Source organism: Sciurus carolinensis, chromosome 2 (genome assembly GCF_902686445.1).
Source record: "Sciurus carolinensis chromosome 2, mSciCar1.2, whole genome shotgun sequence".
Lineage (NCBI taxonomy): Eukaryota > Metazoa > Chordata > Mammalia > Rodentia > Sciuridae > Sciurus > Sciurus carolinensis.
In genome coordinates this window covers 158,316,531-158,333,648 of record NC_062214.1, presented here as the reverse complement: position 1 = coordinate 158,333,648, position 17,118 = coordinate 158,316,531, and the positions used below count along the sequence as shown (strand labels likewise).

The 17,118-nt window shown below is 32.5% G+C and overlaps 1 protein-coding gene and 1 non-coding gene across 2 annotated transcripts in view; one reads left to right on the top strand and one right to left on the bottom strand.

Moving 5' to 3' along the window:
- The window catches only part of Kiaa0586 (KIAA0586 ortholog), a 114,677-nt gene that overhangs the window by 76,280 nt on the left and 21,279 nt on the right, over positions 1-17,118 (bottom strand). Inside the window, 13 exon segments of the mRNA XM_047541183.1 lie at positions 201-339; positions 342-393; positions 2,029-2,101; positions 3,244-3,356; positions 5,614-5,801; positions 7,239-7,423; positions 10,008-10,198; positions 11,247-11,474; positions 13,152-13,227; positions 13,652-13,727; positions 13,730-13,871; positions 14,468-14,600; positions 16,909-17,032. Coding sequence (XP_047397139.1) covers positions 201-339; positions 342-393; positions 2,029-2,101; positions 3,244-3,356; positions 5,614-5,801; positions 7,239-7,423; positions 10,008-10,198; positions 11,247-11,474; positions 13,152-13,227; positions 13,652-13,727; positions 13,730-13,871; positions 14,468-14,600; positions 16,909-17,032 — 1,720 coding nt within the window.
- Positions 12,888-12,960, top strand: Trnaa-ugc (transfer RNA alanine (anticodon UGC)). The gene has a single exon. It is a non-coding gene; the product is annotated as a tRNA-Ala (tRNA).

Sequence of the window (17,118 nt, the reverse complement as noted above, 5' to 3'; positions counted from 1 at the left end):
TCTCTTTTGCCATAGCAAAAGTACAAATATTCAAGGACCAAAATAATACCTCCAATATTTAGTTATGCCCTTAGCATTACATCAAATAGCAAAAGAAAAGTTTAATGAACAAAAGCAGACATGGAGAGTTTTGACTAAAATTAGTATTTCCCATTTATATTTGCTACTGTCTATTCATACTAAAATCATTGTAAACTCACCACTGAATTAAACTATTTTCCAATGTTTCTTTTCTCTCAATTACTTTATCCAGAATGTCAGTAGTGGGCTGAAAACTAGAAACAACTGGTGGAAATGGAGGACCATTATACTTTGTAGAAGCAACTTGAACACTTCTGTAAACTCTAGTAATGGTTCAGAGCTTTCTGGGATTTCATCACATTTTTCCTCGACCTGATAAGAATGAAAACAAAATTAACATGATCATGTATCAAATATGAACATTTACTGAGTGCCAAGTATAGGCAGGGAACTTAGCTGGGTAAATTAACCCACATTGTTAATGTGGGAGCACATTATTATAAAACACACAACAATCATACATATCACTTTGAAGAAAATTTAATTCAAAAGTATTGTGTCTTTTTAAAACCCAATTTAGGCCAGGGGATAAAAACACAGAAAAAAAAAAAAACAAACAAAAAAATCCAATATTCCTTCTACACAGTCATAAAAAAAAAAGAACTAGAAAACTTGATTATTACTGCATAAAATATTAACATTGTAGAAATTTATATATTTAATTTATGGTCATAAAAAATGGCTCAGTTGGTAGAGTGCTTGTCTCAAAGCACAATGTCCTAGGTTTGATCCCCAGCATCACAAAAAACAAAACAAACCAAAAAACAAACTAAAACTGATGCTTCCAATTATCACCATTCCCTCTTGTAAAAATTACAATTTAAATATGCAGTTAGATCACCTTACACATGATTTACACCATCATATCATGGTCAAAAGAGCTCTTTCTGGAATTTTAAACTGATTATGATGAAAAATGTCACATATCTGAAAGTAAAATACTTCCCACATACTATTTGTTATAAATAAATAACAAGAATCACATTTATCTCTTCCCAACTTCAACAGCTCTCACTCATAGCCGACTCTGTGTAATCTAAACTCCCCTCCCACTCATTTTCCCCTTCATATTTATTTTGAAGCAATTATAGACATCATGAAGTACACGGCTAATAAGTGGTAGAGCTAGAGAAGGAACTCTTGTCTTTGAACTCCAAATCCCTTGCTAGTACTATAGTGTTTCTTTCAGTAGGCATGAGGAATATGAAAATAAATAGGGTTCTTATCTACAAAAACACTCATATAGTGCTCAGATGAGAAGACATACCTGTGAGCAAAAAGCATTAATAGAATGTATAACTCTGCATATTTTAAAGCAGGTTTTCATTTTTTGATTAACAACCTAGTCCTCAGCTCTGAAAGAAATATGAAAAAAGATCTTCCCTAAAATCATTGACATATTAGTATTCAGGTAGTTTCTTTGATCTATGATCCTTTTTTTTCCCATCTTTTATATTTTATTTCCTCCTACTTTTTCCCTACTTCTGTTCTTTTAGTTCTATCATTTCTATAACTCTGCCTCAAATATGGTATTTTCCCTTGGATTTTAAACTACTCAAAACTTTTTTCTGAGTATAAACTATCTGGTGATCTTACCACTACTCCAGAAATCAAAAGATCAATGTAATAAGATGAAAAAAGGACTGGTTGGAAAGAGGGAAACCAAAAGAAATAGAAAGAAGAAAGTAGAAAGCAAACAAGATAAGATGTAGGTTAGAAACAACAGACAATCATGAAATTTCATGCAGGCAGACAGGTACTTATAGATAAAGACAACACTGTACTAGAGAATAACAACTTTTTAATTTTTTAAAATAAAAGTAAACAACTTGAAATAAAAGTTAGTTTCTCAAAGCACTGCAACATAACATTGATAGTCGAAAGATATTCAACCACTTGGAAAAATACTGGCGAACGAATAATTGCTCATGGTTCTAAACTTGTTACCTGTACAACATCGATTACTTCATCAAAGTTACTCCCTGGAAACTTCACATCTTCTTCATCTACCTTCATAATTCTGGAGTCTAAGAAATCGTTTAAGAAAGTTTTAGTAGTGTTCAACTATTAAATCTTATAGGTAATTTTCACATGTAGCATAACTTGCAATTACATGTTCTTGTTTTTATTTTAATATTCTGTTCAGAATTTATTCAATTAGTAAATGTTATCCAAGCTAGTCCCAAGCCATTAGGGTCATCATTCAAAGCAATAAAAAATTAAATATCAGTTTAACATTTAAACGACTCCATCAACAAATGCAATTAAGTTAATTGATCAAAATGTCATGATTTCTCTCACAGTTAAGATAAAGAAGAGAGTTTATATGTATATAATTATACACACACACTCACAAAAAGAGAGATACAGAATCAACTAATTTTTTTACATAAACAAACAGTCATTTCACAAATTTAGCTTCTGAGCCTTGCTATGCAAAGGCTAGTCACTAAAAACCACAAATAGCCTCTTGCTGAGAGCAGAATGATAAACAATTTGAAAGTTTTTATATGTTAAATATGTTTCAATAAATTCTGGTGAAAAAAATTACTAGTGAAAGTTAAAATTAGGTATAAATTTCATTTAAAGTCAGTTCTATTATTTTTAATTAGAGATAGTTAGTGTTTCTCCTCTCTTTAAAACTACCCCCAAATGACCAAATTTGCTCACAACAGATCAAGACCAGGATAAACCAGGATAACTTACAGTGCTATTTGCTGTGTAGTAAAAGTATAACGATTATTTAGAAGCAAATTCATACTAGATTGCATATTTTTGGATCATAACAATAGCATAATGACTATGTAACATACCAAAACTATGATTCCAATTGTCACTAAAAATTCACATTAAGAAATATATAATGCCTTGAAAATCAAAGATTCTTACCAAAGAGAAATTCTTTCCTCATATGAGACAGTCTCACAAGTTATCAAAAAGTTATAGTAAGAATTACTACTTTCTGAATATGTACCAATATAAGGATCTGAAATAAATTTTCTTTCCAGTTCATAAACAATTTGAGATTCATTCTGAATCTTTCTTCAAAATCTAAATTATTATAATAAATAATGATTATGACAGAACACTTTTGCATGGAATTACATTAGTTAAAACCTACACTCAGACATTACTTATAACAATGATAGAATTCTAAAATACACCTGTATCCAGGTCTGCAGCTGAGGAAGAGGGGCTTCTCTGGGACTCTGCAGAGGGGAACCACCATCAGCACTACAATTTGAAATGCTGTCGATGTCTACACTGGGTAATACCTACAACAGAATACAACATCTAGTTTTCCATATCATTCAAACTCAAATATTTGTCAAAAAGTTAGATAGCAAAACGTGCCCTCTAAATGTTTATTGTAAAGTCAATGGCTAACAGACTTTTAAATTATGAAAGTTTATTTTATAAAACATAAAAAGTAAAAGAGGAAAAAAATTCTAAGGCTAATTCCATTTCACTACTATATTCTTTGTCTTTTTATATTTACCTATTTTAGATAAGTCTAAAACAGTTTTCATTCCTGATTTTTCATATTAGGTCATAAACATCTTATGCCTCTGTATAGACATTATTTTTATATTTTAATATTTCAACACCTTAATTATTTTACCTTAATTATTTTAATTGTGTTCCTATTGATAAACATTTAGGGTATTTCCAATTTTTCCATGATTATACAAAAATCACCACACACACAGGATTTTCTTCCTAAACTTACTTTGTATTTGCTATTGATATATATATATATATATTATATATATATATATAATATATATTATATGCCCTTAGGACATAAATATTTAAGATTTTTAGTAGTTACTGGCAAAATGCAATCAATCTCTATTTACATCATCCAAACTTAATCCCAAGTTTTATCCAACTTTCAACCAAATTAGATAATAACATTGCTTATTCAGTAACAGTTTTTTATTTTATTTATTTATTTATTTTTGGTACCAGGATTGAACCCAAGGGCACTTAAATACTAAGCCACATCCCCAGCCCTTTTTGTTTTTTATTTAGAGACAGGGTCTCACTAGGTTACTTACGGCCTCGCTAAATTGCTGAGGCTGGCTTCAAAGCTACAATCCTCCTGACTCAGCCTCCCAATGACTGGGATTACAAGTATGTACCACCATGCCTGGCTCAGTAAGAATTTTTAAATGCAGGTGTATTATTGTTATTTTAATTTGTATTATCTTGGCTATTAGCAAGATTTAAATTTGATTTCCTTGCTGATAAACTTTATTTCCTCTTTTACAGAAACATTCATGTCCTTTGATTTCAGGATTTAGACCTATATGTTTTCTTATTAATTTATGAAGGTCTTTATATTTAAAAATAATTCTTCATTATAATTTTCCTTTCATATGTTCTCACTGTTGTTTTCCTTTTTATTTTTATTTCGGATTTTTAAAAATATGAAGCCTTTATATTTTACAGATTCAAATCTAATTTTGTATTATATCTAGAGTCTTTTATCTCATACCTAGACTTAGCTTCAGCTTTGTAAAAATTCTAATTTTTTTAATATTGTTTAATTAAATTTTAGCCGACTATTCAGAACTCATTTGCTAAATGCAGTAGTAATTCAAACTCTAAAATTGAGTTTTTCCCATTAAGCCAATTATAAATGCATTACTCACATAAATTCTATTTCCCACTGATTTATGAAGTCTCTATCACATTACATTATTTTTACATGATCAATGCTAATTCTGAAATCCTGTTATATTGAACCAATACTCAAACATTTAACTTTTCTAAACACTTTATTCTTTCAGATATCCAAATGATCCTATGGTTCAATAAAAAAAAAAAGGGTACTTCTTAAAGTAGAATTTCACTAAAATTATACATTAAATTGGAGAGAATAAAAAATTTGAATATAAAAATAAGTTGTATCTAGCAGGGTGTGGTGACACACACCTATAATCCCAGTTACTCAGGAGGCTGAGGTAGGAGGACCTCAATTTTGATGCCAGCCTGGGAAATTTAGGAAGACCCTGTCTCAACATAAAATAAGAAGGGCTGGGGAAGGGTAGAGCATTTGCCTGGCATACATAAGACTCTGGGTTTGATCCCCAGCACTATGAGGAACAAAAAGGGTTGGGAATATAATCAGTGAGTGGTAGAGTGCTTGCCTAGCATGTGTGAGGCCCCGAGTTCCATCCTTAGTGCCACAAAAAAGAAAGTTCTCTCTACATTCATTCAACTCTTCTTATATATTTTCATAAAGTTTGAAGTATATATAAATCTCACACCTTCTTTTTTAAATTAATTATAATACACTGTTCAATTGTTCCCTCTGGATACTGTCAAGTGACCTGGTTATAGGTCTAAAAGTAGTTTAAACCATACACAACAAGGATAGGGACATAATATTAACATCACAGTTTTAAAGAAGGAAGGGCCAAGATGAAAGCAAAGTTCCCATGAAGCATTACAATGGATTTTAAGTACTAATATTAAGCCAAAGACTTTTGCCTTAAAATATTCTGCTCATGTACTATGCCATACCTGTACAGAAAGCTGAGGAGGATCCTTTTTTTCTGACTTCATTTCTACAACTGCTATGTGGCTTTCTTTACCCAGTTCTTCTACTTTTCGAGATGATGGAGGAATAGAAGTCGTCACAGTTATAGGGTGTGGCTTGTTTACAATCACTCCAGTAGGCCTCACAGAATCACTATTACTTTGGGTTTGTCCTAAGAAGTTTAGGGAGGAAAACTAAAGTTAACTGTTTCAAAAATAAAGGAAAAACTCTAACCTACTGCCTGGATCTTTGTGGCTGTTTTCTCACATGAAAAGAAAGCATACCAACGATTACCTCTCCCTCTATTATCACCACTGTGAACACGCCATGTCATCCTTTTAGCACTAGGGACAATTTATTAGGGACATTTATTAATCACTATATACCTACTATTTAATTCTCAAAACAAGCCTTTTTAAAAACATGCCCCCAAATGTCTCAGCTTTCCTTTCAAAGTTCCACTGTGTTTCTGCCCTTTTAAGTAAAAGGGAAAGTACGGTTTACTCATTAAAAGCACCAACTCTAAAGTAGATTGCTTGGATTTGAACCCCAGCTCCGCTCTAGTTCTATAGTCCTTTGACAGATTACTACTTAACCCCTTTGTACCTCAGCTTTTTACCCTATAAAATTGGTATATTACAAAGTGCTCTCTATATGTTGTATTAAATGATTGAACATATATAAAGTGCTTAGTTTTCAAAAATGTCAGCTATTATATTGCTAGAAGGCATAACTGAATACACATTAATTGCCAAGTTGACATGTCATTAACCATAATATCAAAAATAAAAAATTCTCAGGCTGGGAATACAGCTTATTGATAGAGCACTTGCCTAGCATACTCAAGGCCCTAAGTTCAATTCCCAGCACTATAAATAAATAAATAAATAAATAACTCTTATATTTTAAAAAAATCATATTTAAATCATCCGTCAAAATTAAGGCAAAACAGCAATGGCACCAAAAGAAAAAAGCTAATTAGATTTGAACAGCAAAATGATTGTTCAATTTTTGCATTGATGACCAGAAACCTCACATAAGTAAATAACAAACAATCAGCTTATAAGACATGAATACATGATTTCTACTTATCACAGCCTAGTTCCAAGGTACATAAAAGTGCTTTAAAGTACTTTCCCTAAGATATAACAAAAGTAACAAGTCAATCAAGTTTCCTAATTCTTTTTTTTTTTTAATTTTTTTCTTAGTGTTAGTGGACCTTTATTTTTATTTATTTATATGTGGTGCTGACAATCGAACCCAGTGCCTCCCACATGCTAGGCAAGTGCTCTACCACTGAGCTATAACCCCAGCCCTCCTTAATTCTCAAATTATTATGAATGTCAGTGACACATATAAACATGTGATAAAGTTTCACTTCATCTATGGCTATGTACTATCAATACCAAAAGGAAAAAAAGAAAGTTTCCTCTGAGTGAAACTATAGCAGGAGTCCTTATTTCAGAGATTACTATTACACAGCATAAGATACATTGAGGCTCTCCCCACCTCTACAAACAACACACACAGGAAAAGGTAAGTGACTACAGTGTCAGTACCAGCTCTGATTAAGAAATTATAACTTCATCTACATATTTATTATTCTTACCTAAAAGAATTGCCATAGGAATTAGATGACCTTCCAGTGTACCTGAAAGAGTGGGCATTTCTCTGCTTGGGCTGAACACATATTGCTGATCACCATGAGGTGGTGTAGTAATGGGACGCCGCATCTTAGAATCCGTCTTCATAGATTTTGTTGCATAAAAGTCAGTTTGTGTCTTATTGATTTTACTTTAGTGCACTATAATAATCAACAGCAGATATTTTAAAATATTACTTAAATATCTACCATGCAGCCATCTGGAAATACAGCAACTCTTCTTTACAGAAGATTTCATTCCATTTAACAAGGAGTTATAGGGCCCCCAAACCAGAAGTAACATAAATCTGAGCTTGGGCAAACATCTTAAATGGCTAGAGAGTAAATATTTCAGTCTTTTGGCCATTTGGTCTCAGTTGTAACTGGTTCAATTCTGCTGATGTATCATAAAAGCAGCAATGGATAGTTATATAATGAATGAACATGGCTATGTTCAAATAAAACTTACATTTATATAAGCAGTTCACCTGCCAGACCATAATTTGCCAGTCACTGTCTAAATGATCAATTTGTACTTTATCCTTTGAAATTATATACCCGATAATCAAATTCTAAACCTATTTAAACCCATAGAAATTATCATTATACATTTTCTCTATTCTATAATAGATCTATATAGACATTAATGCTAAGTTTTTTTTTTTCTTAGTTGTCAATAGATTTATTTATTTATTTATATGTGGTGCTAAGGATCGAACCCTGGGCCCTCACACATGCCAGGCAAATACCCTACCACTGAGTCACAACTCCAGTCCATACATTAAGTTCTTAAAACTTGATTATCTATCTCTTTGGAGAAGGCAAACTTCTGAGAAACCTGAGACAAGTAGACAAAAGAAAATATTAAGAGTACAAGGGAAGCCAGGCATGGTGGCACTAGCATGTAATTCCAGTCACTTTGCAGGAGGATTGTAAGTTTGAGGTCAGCCTCAACAATTTAGTGAGGCCCTCAGTAACCTTGCAAGAAGACCCTGTCTCAAAAGGACCGAGAATGTGGTTCAGTGATGAAGTACCCTTGGATTCAATCCCAGTACCAAAACAAACAAAAAAGAAAAAGAAAGAAAGGAAAAAGAGACTAAAATATTTTCTAAAAATTTCCTGATATTATTATACATTTTTATCTTTAACACATGGGTGGGTTTATACATCCAGATTTTTTAAAATTCCCTTTTGTTTATGATTCCAGAAAGAAAAATTTTAGTACCATATCTATATTTTTACTTCTTGTTCTTTGATATTCATTCATTCTCTGTAAACAAGTGTTGGGCACTGTTCCATACGTAGACATTCTGAAGGTGTTAAACCAACTGTCCTCATGGAGCTTACAGTGTAGTAAGGAAAACAAAAAACAACATGAGATAGTGAAAAGTGTTATAAAGAACAGTGAGGTAGGGCAAGGGGATAGGAAGGACAAGAGACAGCTCTTGGATAGAACAGCCAGGGTAGACCTCTACGAGGAGATAACATCTAAGGCAGAGGTGGAAAGGACTGAGGAGTTCTGCAAGCGTCTGAAGGAAAAGTTCTCTAGAAAGAGGAGTAGCTGGCAGCAAGGTTTCAAAATGACCATGTGTCCACAAACTCACTCATTTTTACATTAAAAGGATTACTGAAAAAGTTACTTTTGGAGCTGAGCACAGTGGTGCATGCCTGTAATCCTAGCAGCATGGGAGACTGAGGAAGGAGGATCATAAATCCAAAGCCAGGCTCAGCAACTTAGTGAGGACCTGTCTCAAAATAAATTAAAAACAGGCTGGGGAGGTAGCTCAGTAGTTGAAGCCCCCTGGGTTCAATTCCTGGTACAAAAAAAAAGTTATTTTTCATAGGAAAGTATTTTAAAACTCAAGCTATTTTTTTAAAAGGTTTTCAAAACTCCAATTGTAATTTATTTTTATTTTTTTTTATAATTTAATAGTAAGCCTCCAATAAACAATGGAAAACATTAGGATTAATTACATTCATAAACTACATGCTTTATTAAAATAATACCAGTATAATTTATAAAAAAACTGACATCCTAAAAGATAACTTAACTTTAAGAAAAAAGGGAACTAAAGCAATTTTCACAGCTCCAACTTTAAGAAAGAAAAGGAAATGGGTTTTTTACTCACTAATTATCACTTATCGTCAAAATAGCTTACTGACTGCTAAAGTACAGTTGAGAAACTTCAAAATGTAACTACAGTCAACAAACTTAATATTTAAGTTATTATTTAAGTATGCCAGTGAAATGGTTGTTTTGAGTCAAATGTGGAGAGGTAAATGAAGATGTTTTTAGTTGTGAACGAAAGAGACAAAAACATTTTCACCTTTACTACCTAAGCCTCTTTGAGAATAAACAAAACTTCAACAGTGTCTATAAATACTATATAATAATAAACAGCATACGGCTGATCTTTCAGTTCATAAGAACATAATGGTCAAGGTCTTCAAGGAAATGCCTACTTTTCCTAGATTATAATTTGGATTGCTCAAGACTCATTATTCCCTAAAGAAAAATTTTATGACACCTTATCTGAAGATACCATTTACTACTACATTTCTTCCCACTTATTCCTATCTTCTGCATCTTTTAAGTTCTGGTCTATTTCTTCCCTCCTCTTTAGAAGGAATTATTTTTCCATTCCTAAGCATTATATAATTTGAACTGTATAAGAAGTAAAAAATCAAGCAAAATGAAATGATACATTGAACTGATACCATAAAAAATGGTTAAACAAATGAGGCTCCTTACCTTTAACTCGTTCTATTACTTTTGGTCTCTGTGGTTTAGACTTAGGAGATGGAGAATTAAATCTGAGATATGGTCCTTTTTTAAGAGTGCTACGATGGCCCTGATAAACGGGTTTTCCATATATTTGTAACATATAATCCTCATCTTGTATCATTGTGGCTGACTTCAAATGCCCCTATGTATACAAAATTATTAAAGTCATCATAAAAAATAGATATCAAACACCTCAATTTTCTAGAGCCTCCATTTGCTGGCTCAAGTCCTATAATAAGAATACAGGTCAGAAAATACTGTATTTTAAATAGGCCCTTAAACTCTGGATATAATTTTCAAATGTGAGTTTAAAAAGCATGAAATTTAAATATACAAATCTCCACCTAGAAACAACAAAATTCTACATTACTAATATATCTTTAGCACAAAATGAAATGTTAAATATATTTATGTTATTTTTAATATATTAAAATATATTTATGTATATTTTAAATTCAAGTACAATAAAATATAACAAACCTATGTCTTCAACATTCCTGACCCCACTTTCAATCATATCTAAATGCCACAGAAGGGCAGCATTTATTGAGCATTTACTAGTGAAAATACTAGATGCTTTGTTGATCTGCTCAATAATTCACATTTGACTTTTAAGAAAATTAAGCTAGTTAGAGCAGAAAACAAAAAATTCCACTACAACACTATGACCATGACTTGTACTAACACTAAAAGTAAATTTATAAATTTAAAAATAACACACACACCACCACACACACAAGGATGAAATACACTTTTGATAACCAGTTGGTTTAGGAGCTAGATGATCTCTAGGTAAACCTGCTATGACTTTTACAATATGATTCTAAGTATGAGATCTGAAAAGCTGGGTGTGGTGGCATGGGCCTGTAGTTCCAGAAGCTAAGGAAGGATAACCTGAGCTCAGGAGTCTGGAGTCAGCATAGGTAACATAGCAAGATCCACCTCTTAAAAAAATTTTTAAAAGAAGTCTGACATCTCAAAAGGAAGGAACAAGAGATTTCATGCAACGCCTTCCACATTATGAATTCAAAACCTTAAATATCAATAGTGTAAAGATAGTTTATACTTGTATAGTACCTTGTATTTTTAAAACATCTTCATATTCAATTCATTATTCATAAATTCTTTATAACTTAAAGGACATAATTATAACACAGCATTTATGTCACAAAACCAGATTAGGATCTTACTTCTTTTCTCTCTTTCTGTACACCTGACGCAGGTGTGCTCCTCACAGGTGGACTTCTCAAACGCTCCTCTATTCGTTTTTGAGAATGCTGTCTTGGGATTATAGATCTGTTCACAGTTTTGTCTTGTGTGTTGGCTTTAATATCTTTACTCATATTCTGAGCTTTCTTCGTCCTTTGATTCTTAAGATCAGATCTCCTTTTTTCATGATCTTTTCTTGCCAGTTCATCCTAAGGTAAGCAAAATTAAAATTACTTAAAACCTATGCACACAGTAATGCTTTCACAACAGAATATATTAAAATTTATCATTTGCTATTACATAGTTTGCCAGTTTAAAATGCATTTAGAAGAAAGAATACTGGCTTACACATGAATTTTAAAAAATCTCTGGAAAAATAAACAAAAAATTAAAATGACTAATATTTTATGGAGCAAGGGGAGTGGGAAATAAATGAGATATAGGGATAGAAGGATAAATTTTCATTATAAACTTTAGTCTCTCTCTTTTTCGTTTGACACTGGGGATTGAACCCAGGGGCCCTTTACCAGTGAGCTGCATTCATATCCCTTTGTATTTTTTTATTTTGGGACAGGGTCTCACTAAGTTGCTTAGGGCCTCAGTAAGTTGCTGAGGCTGGTCTCCAACTTCTGATCCTCCTGCTTCAGTATCCCAAGTCATTGGAATTACAGGCATGTGTCAATGTACCCAAGAACTTTATTCTTTTGATGTTTGAACCATAGAAATTTAGTAACTTAAAAATTAAAGTAAGTTTTTAAAAAGCAATTTATAATAAAATTAAGATAAAAATTTCACACAGAATTCATAGTAATAGAGGGATAAATATTGCCAGTTGGCTACAAAGCCAGAACTAGACTCTGAATCTTCTGACTCAGTTCAACCTTTTTTTTTTTTTCCTGGTGCATTACATGGTAGTTAATATAAATTCTTCATAACTGTATTAGCGATATATGCTTCATGTAGAAAGTTTAAAAATATATTTCCCCCCATTTGTTTATAATAAAAAAATTTTTTAAAATATATATATTTCCATGTTTATTGCTCTGGGAATGGAACTGACACTTTACCCTGTTACCACTATAGGTAAGCATGTAAGCACATCTTAAAGTAAGGAAAAAAACCACCTTGCACTCCAAGATTGAAAAAAAAAAAAAAAAAAAAAATACACAGACCAAAAAAAAAAAAAAAAAAAAAAAAAAAAAAAGAAAGAAAATAACCAGGATATTCTGTCTTGTTCTGCTCTTTCTAACATATAAAACTTAAAGAATTTCCTATTACTGACTCCCTAATAAAAACAACTTCCAGACTTTTCAATGCTTACACTGAAGCTGTACCAGGCCCTCCGTGCATGTAAGAAAGGTGGTGTTTTTCTATCTTCAACTGACTTCTGTACACTTAAGTCACCTTGGAAATTGGGAAAAAACTGTTTCTTTAAATAACTTTGCTGTTTTACTTTAGCGAGTCAATGCTTCTAAATACGCTGTCTTGAAACATCGTTGCAAGTATAATTCTTTTCTTATGCTTTCACTAAATTTTTATCAATTTACTCATATTTAGTTACTAACCAACAATTTTCCAGATAGGAGCCACAATACAACTTTTAAGATAAAACATTTGGGGCTGGGGATATAGCTCAGTTGGTAGAGTGCTTGCCTTGCAAGCAGAAGGCCCTGGGTTCGATCCCCAGCACCACCAAAAAAAAAAAAAAAAAGATAAAACATTTGTTAAGTAAACTATACCCTGTAAGTAAATACAGTGACAAAGGGAAATAAAGAATTTAAGTAGACTCAGATATAAGGATATTTTGAGAACAAGTATTAAAAATTAGAATTATGCTATATTCTCTTGAATAATTCAATTTGATTTTAAGTTTTTTTCCCCAAAACATACCTGAATTCTGCAGAAATCGTTTTAATCCACTCATCTACTATCTTTTTGATCCTAATTTTCTCTGACATTTCTCTAAAAAAGAGAAAAAGGAATTTTCTTAAATTAGCGCTTAATGCCCTGAAACAGGATCTGAATCAAATATAATTTTAACTAGTTCTGAATATAATTATTAACTAGCCAAATATCTTTCATCTGAAAAGGAAAAACTAATGGTATTTAGTTTTCCGCCAAATGTCTAAAGGTAAATGTTGAAGAGAAGCAAAGATGATGTGTACCAATGATAGAAAAAAAAGGAAAATTTCCATCAGTAAAAAGTAGTACTACCATGTACATATCAAAATTCCAATGTTATAATAAGTTTTACATCTTCAAAGGCATTAAGGAACTACTTCTAAATATCAAAACACATTAAGCAAAGGGACATGCTTAGAAAAAAAATATGGAGCAGAACTGGAAGCTTTATAAATATCTTTGGGATGCCAACATCCTGTCTCACCTATTAGTGGATAAAGCATTGATAAATGAATACATAGCAGCTCCATCCTTTGCACGAATAATGGCTTCTAGGTTTCTTCAAGTACTTTTTTGTTATTTTGTACTCCTCTCAAAATCTTCTCAGCATCTTTCAATACAGATCTTGTTGTATTGACTGTTTGAAGCTTAACAGAATTCTGTGGAAGATCAGCAAGCCTCATCATAATTGGCAAGTCTTTTGGGCTTAAAAGAAAAAAGGGGGGGAAAAACAAGCTACCATGTGAAACTCACGTTGATTACTTTAATTCAAACAAGATCTATTACGACTGTTGGAGCCATAAATTATGCCAACATGTTCTCCAGATTCAATCTGTCAAACTGAAGAGGTACAAGAGAATATGTTGCAACTAATTTTTTTCCCATTTAGGAATACAAATACCGGTATTAAACAGATATGGGATATCCGCAGCAGTGCTAGGCAGTCCAGAGGCCAATGAAAGTTCTATTGCTGAAGACAGCTAGACAAAATAAGAGCAAGTTGGCTCTAGTTGGTAAGGTAGACACTGTGGACTAGATAAACAAGGGCCAAGAACAGCTCTCTTTCTCCCTTCCTCCTCAACAGAAGATGGAAAGCCAGAAATTGTCACATGCTCAGTCTGGCAAAAGAGTAGTAAGTAAAAATCATTTGGTGAGGGCCTCTGAAAATAGACTTGGCTGCCATGTTTTTGGATTTTTCAGAGCTTTATCTTCATCCTCTTGATTTGTCTTCATAATTTTCTTATTCCTTCATAATTTTTTACCTTGCTAATCATCAATTTTAACACTATTCCCACTTTACCTGGAGCACGTCGTTTGTTTCTTTCTTCTTTTGGCCAAGATCATGAAGAACATCATTATACTTCTGCGTAGTCACTTTAGATATGCCTAGATCTTCATAGGAGGGAAATCTTTGAGAAGGCAGAGCTTCAACACTATAGAAGATTAGAAGAAAAGTTTCCCAAATTCTTAGAAATTCCATAAACAATTGAGTACATGAAACTTTGGGACATTCTTAGGTATACTTTGATAAATTGTGTCCTATCAAAATTGCACCATGTTAATCAGTTATGTGATAAATATACGAAACATAAAAAATCATAAGAGACAAATTAATCTTACCAGAAATGTTTAGGTATCATAGGAAAAGAGCAGAAAAGGATTTTATTCTCAAGAAGCTAACATTCAGAAGTATTTCCAGAAAGGGGGAGAAAGAATTTCTGAAAAGCCACTCCCCCATAAAAGCGATGAGAATACTAACATCAAAATCAACTTTTTTTCAGAACTCTGAAAATTAAAGAAAGGCTTCCAGCAACCCAAGGATCATTCACACAATTAAAAATGGCTGATTCTGAGTAAGATCAGCAAACTTCACAGGATAACTTTAACTTACTACATTATCAGAACTTCTTCCCCAACTCTGTGATAGCCTGTAAACCAACGGCCTCACAACAACTAAAAGGGTACAACAGGTATGGAGGTCCTTCACTGAATTTGGCTTTCTTTGAACTAACTCAGGAGCTCTGTGAGAAATACTATTTCTAAGGCATTTTCAAAAATAGTAAAAATTATTTAACATCTCAGCTGCCTGAGGTATTGATATCAGTTGAGGCAAACAAGATTGTGGTCAATTAACTTCAAAAAAAAGAGGAACGTGACATCCATACTGGAGTCTGAATAAGCTCTACCATATTCCTGGAGATCTGGAAGACAGTGCACATATATGAGGCTACATGCACACGCCAGAAAAGACCTGAAAGGTTCAATCTCTCACATCTGGATGCTTTTGAGGCTCTCTGCAAGCAGGAAGTAAAGGCTAAGGCAGATTTATAAGCACACACATACACTCATGGCAAATAAAGAGACTTATTAGTTTCTAGGTAGAAAACTGGTTTCTAATCATTGGCAAAACTAAGTTCACAAAATAGAGACTTCAGTGGGTACATATGACAAAGAAAACAGACTTTACAGAATTAGTTCAGGAAAGTAAATAACCAGCAGTATGAACAACAATAACCATCAAGAGCAAAACAACTCTGGAAAGCAGAAAAATCTGACTTCTAGTGTTACCTTACTGTATTATTTAAAATATCCAGTTTTCAACAAAAGTAATGATATATACAAAGAAATAAAAAAAAAGCACAAACAGGAAAAAGTACAGTCAATAGAACTGTCCTTAAGAAATCCCAGATATTATACTTGCTAGATACAAACTACAAATCAGCTCTTACTAAAGAAATCCATTCAAAAAGATTAAAACAAAGTTGAAGAATGAAGTCTTGCCAAAAAGAAAAAAAATAGAAATTCTATAACTGAAATTTTCAAATCAACAGAGCCTCAGAAATCTATGGAATACCATCAAGCATACCAACACACATTATTGATACTATTTAATTGCATAAAGAAACGATGGCCCAAGAATCACAGCCAGGACAGGAGTCCTCTATTATTTCTCCTTTGCTAGCAAAGCAATAAAACATCTTTTCCTTTTCCCTCATTAAAAAGGAAGAAAGGAAAAAAGAAAGAAAGAAAAGAAACAAATGATGGCCAAAATATTCCAACTATAATGAAAATTAATCTACTCATCTAAAAAGCTCAACAAACTTCAAGCAGGATAAACTCAAAGATATCCATACTTGAATACATCACAGGCAAACGGTCCAAAATCCCAAGCAAGAGAAAATCTTAAAAGCATCAAAAGAAAAGTGACTCATCATATTACAAAAGATTCCCCAAAAGATTAACATCTGACTTCTAATCAGTTTATCTAAGAGTCCAGAGGAAGTGAGATGACACATTTGAAGTGCTGAAAGAAAATAAAAAATGTCAACCAAAAATTCTATACCTAACAAAATTATCCTTCAAAAGTGAAGGAGGTGGGCTGGGGAGATACTCAGTTTGGTAGAGTGCTTGCCTCACAAACACAAGGCCCTGGGTTCAATTCCCAGCACTGAAAAAAAAAAAAGTGAAGGAGGGGCTGGGGTTGTGGCTCACTTGTAGAGTCACTCAAACAACATCGAACATCATTCTCATAGCTGTCCTCATTTCTTCTATACACCCAACCCATTTTTCCCCACCCTATCATGTTCTAGAAAAAGAGGACGATATGTTAGCATCAGAAAATAGTAACTAAAATTGAAGATAATTTTTAAAAATAATAATTTATTAATATTCTTAAATTAGTTTAGAAATATGAACAAAATTATTTCTAGTTTAGCTTTCATTCCACTTTCTTATTTTTACCTGTCTTTTTTCTCAAGATTCCATCCCATTTTTGGCCCAGTTAGTGACGATATGTCTAATGATTCACTTTTTCTTATCGAAGAATCATTATTATTCAAAATTTGTTCCAATAGTGTTACATTTCCTATAACAGAAAAATACAGTATCATTTTCCAAATATTAATTCATTTCTCCTTTATATAACAGCTCACATGTTTGTAGTGTGGCCTA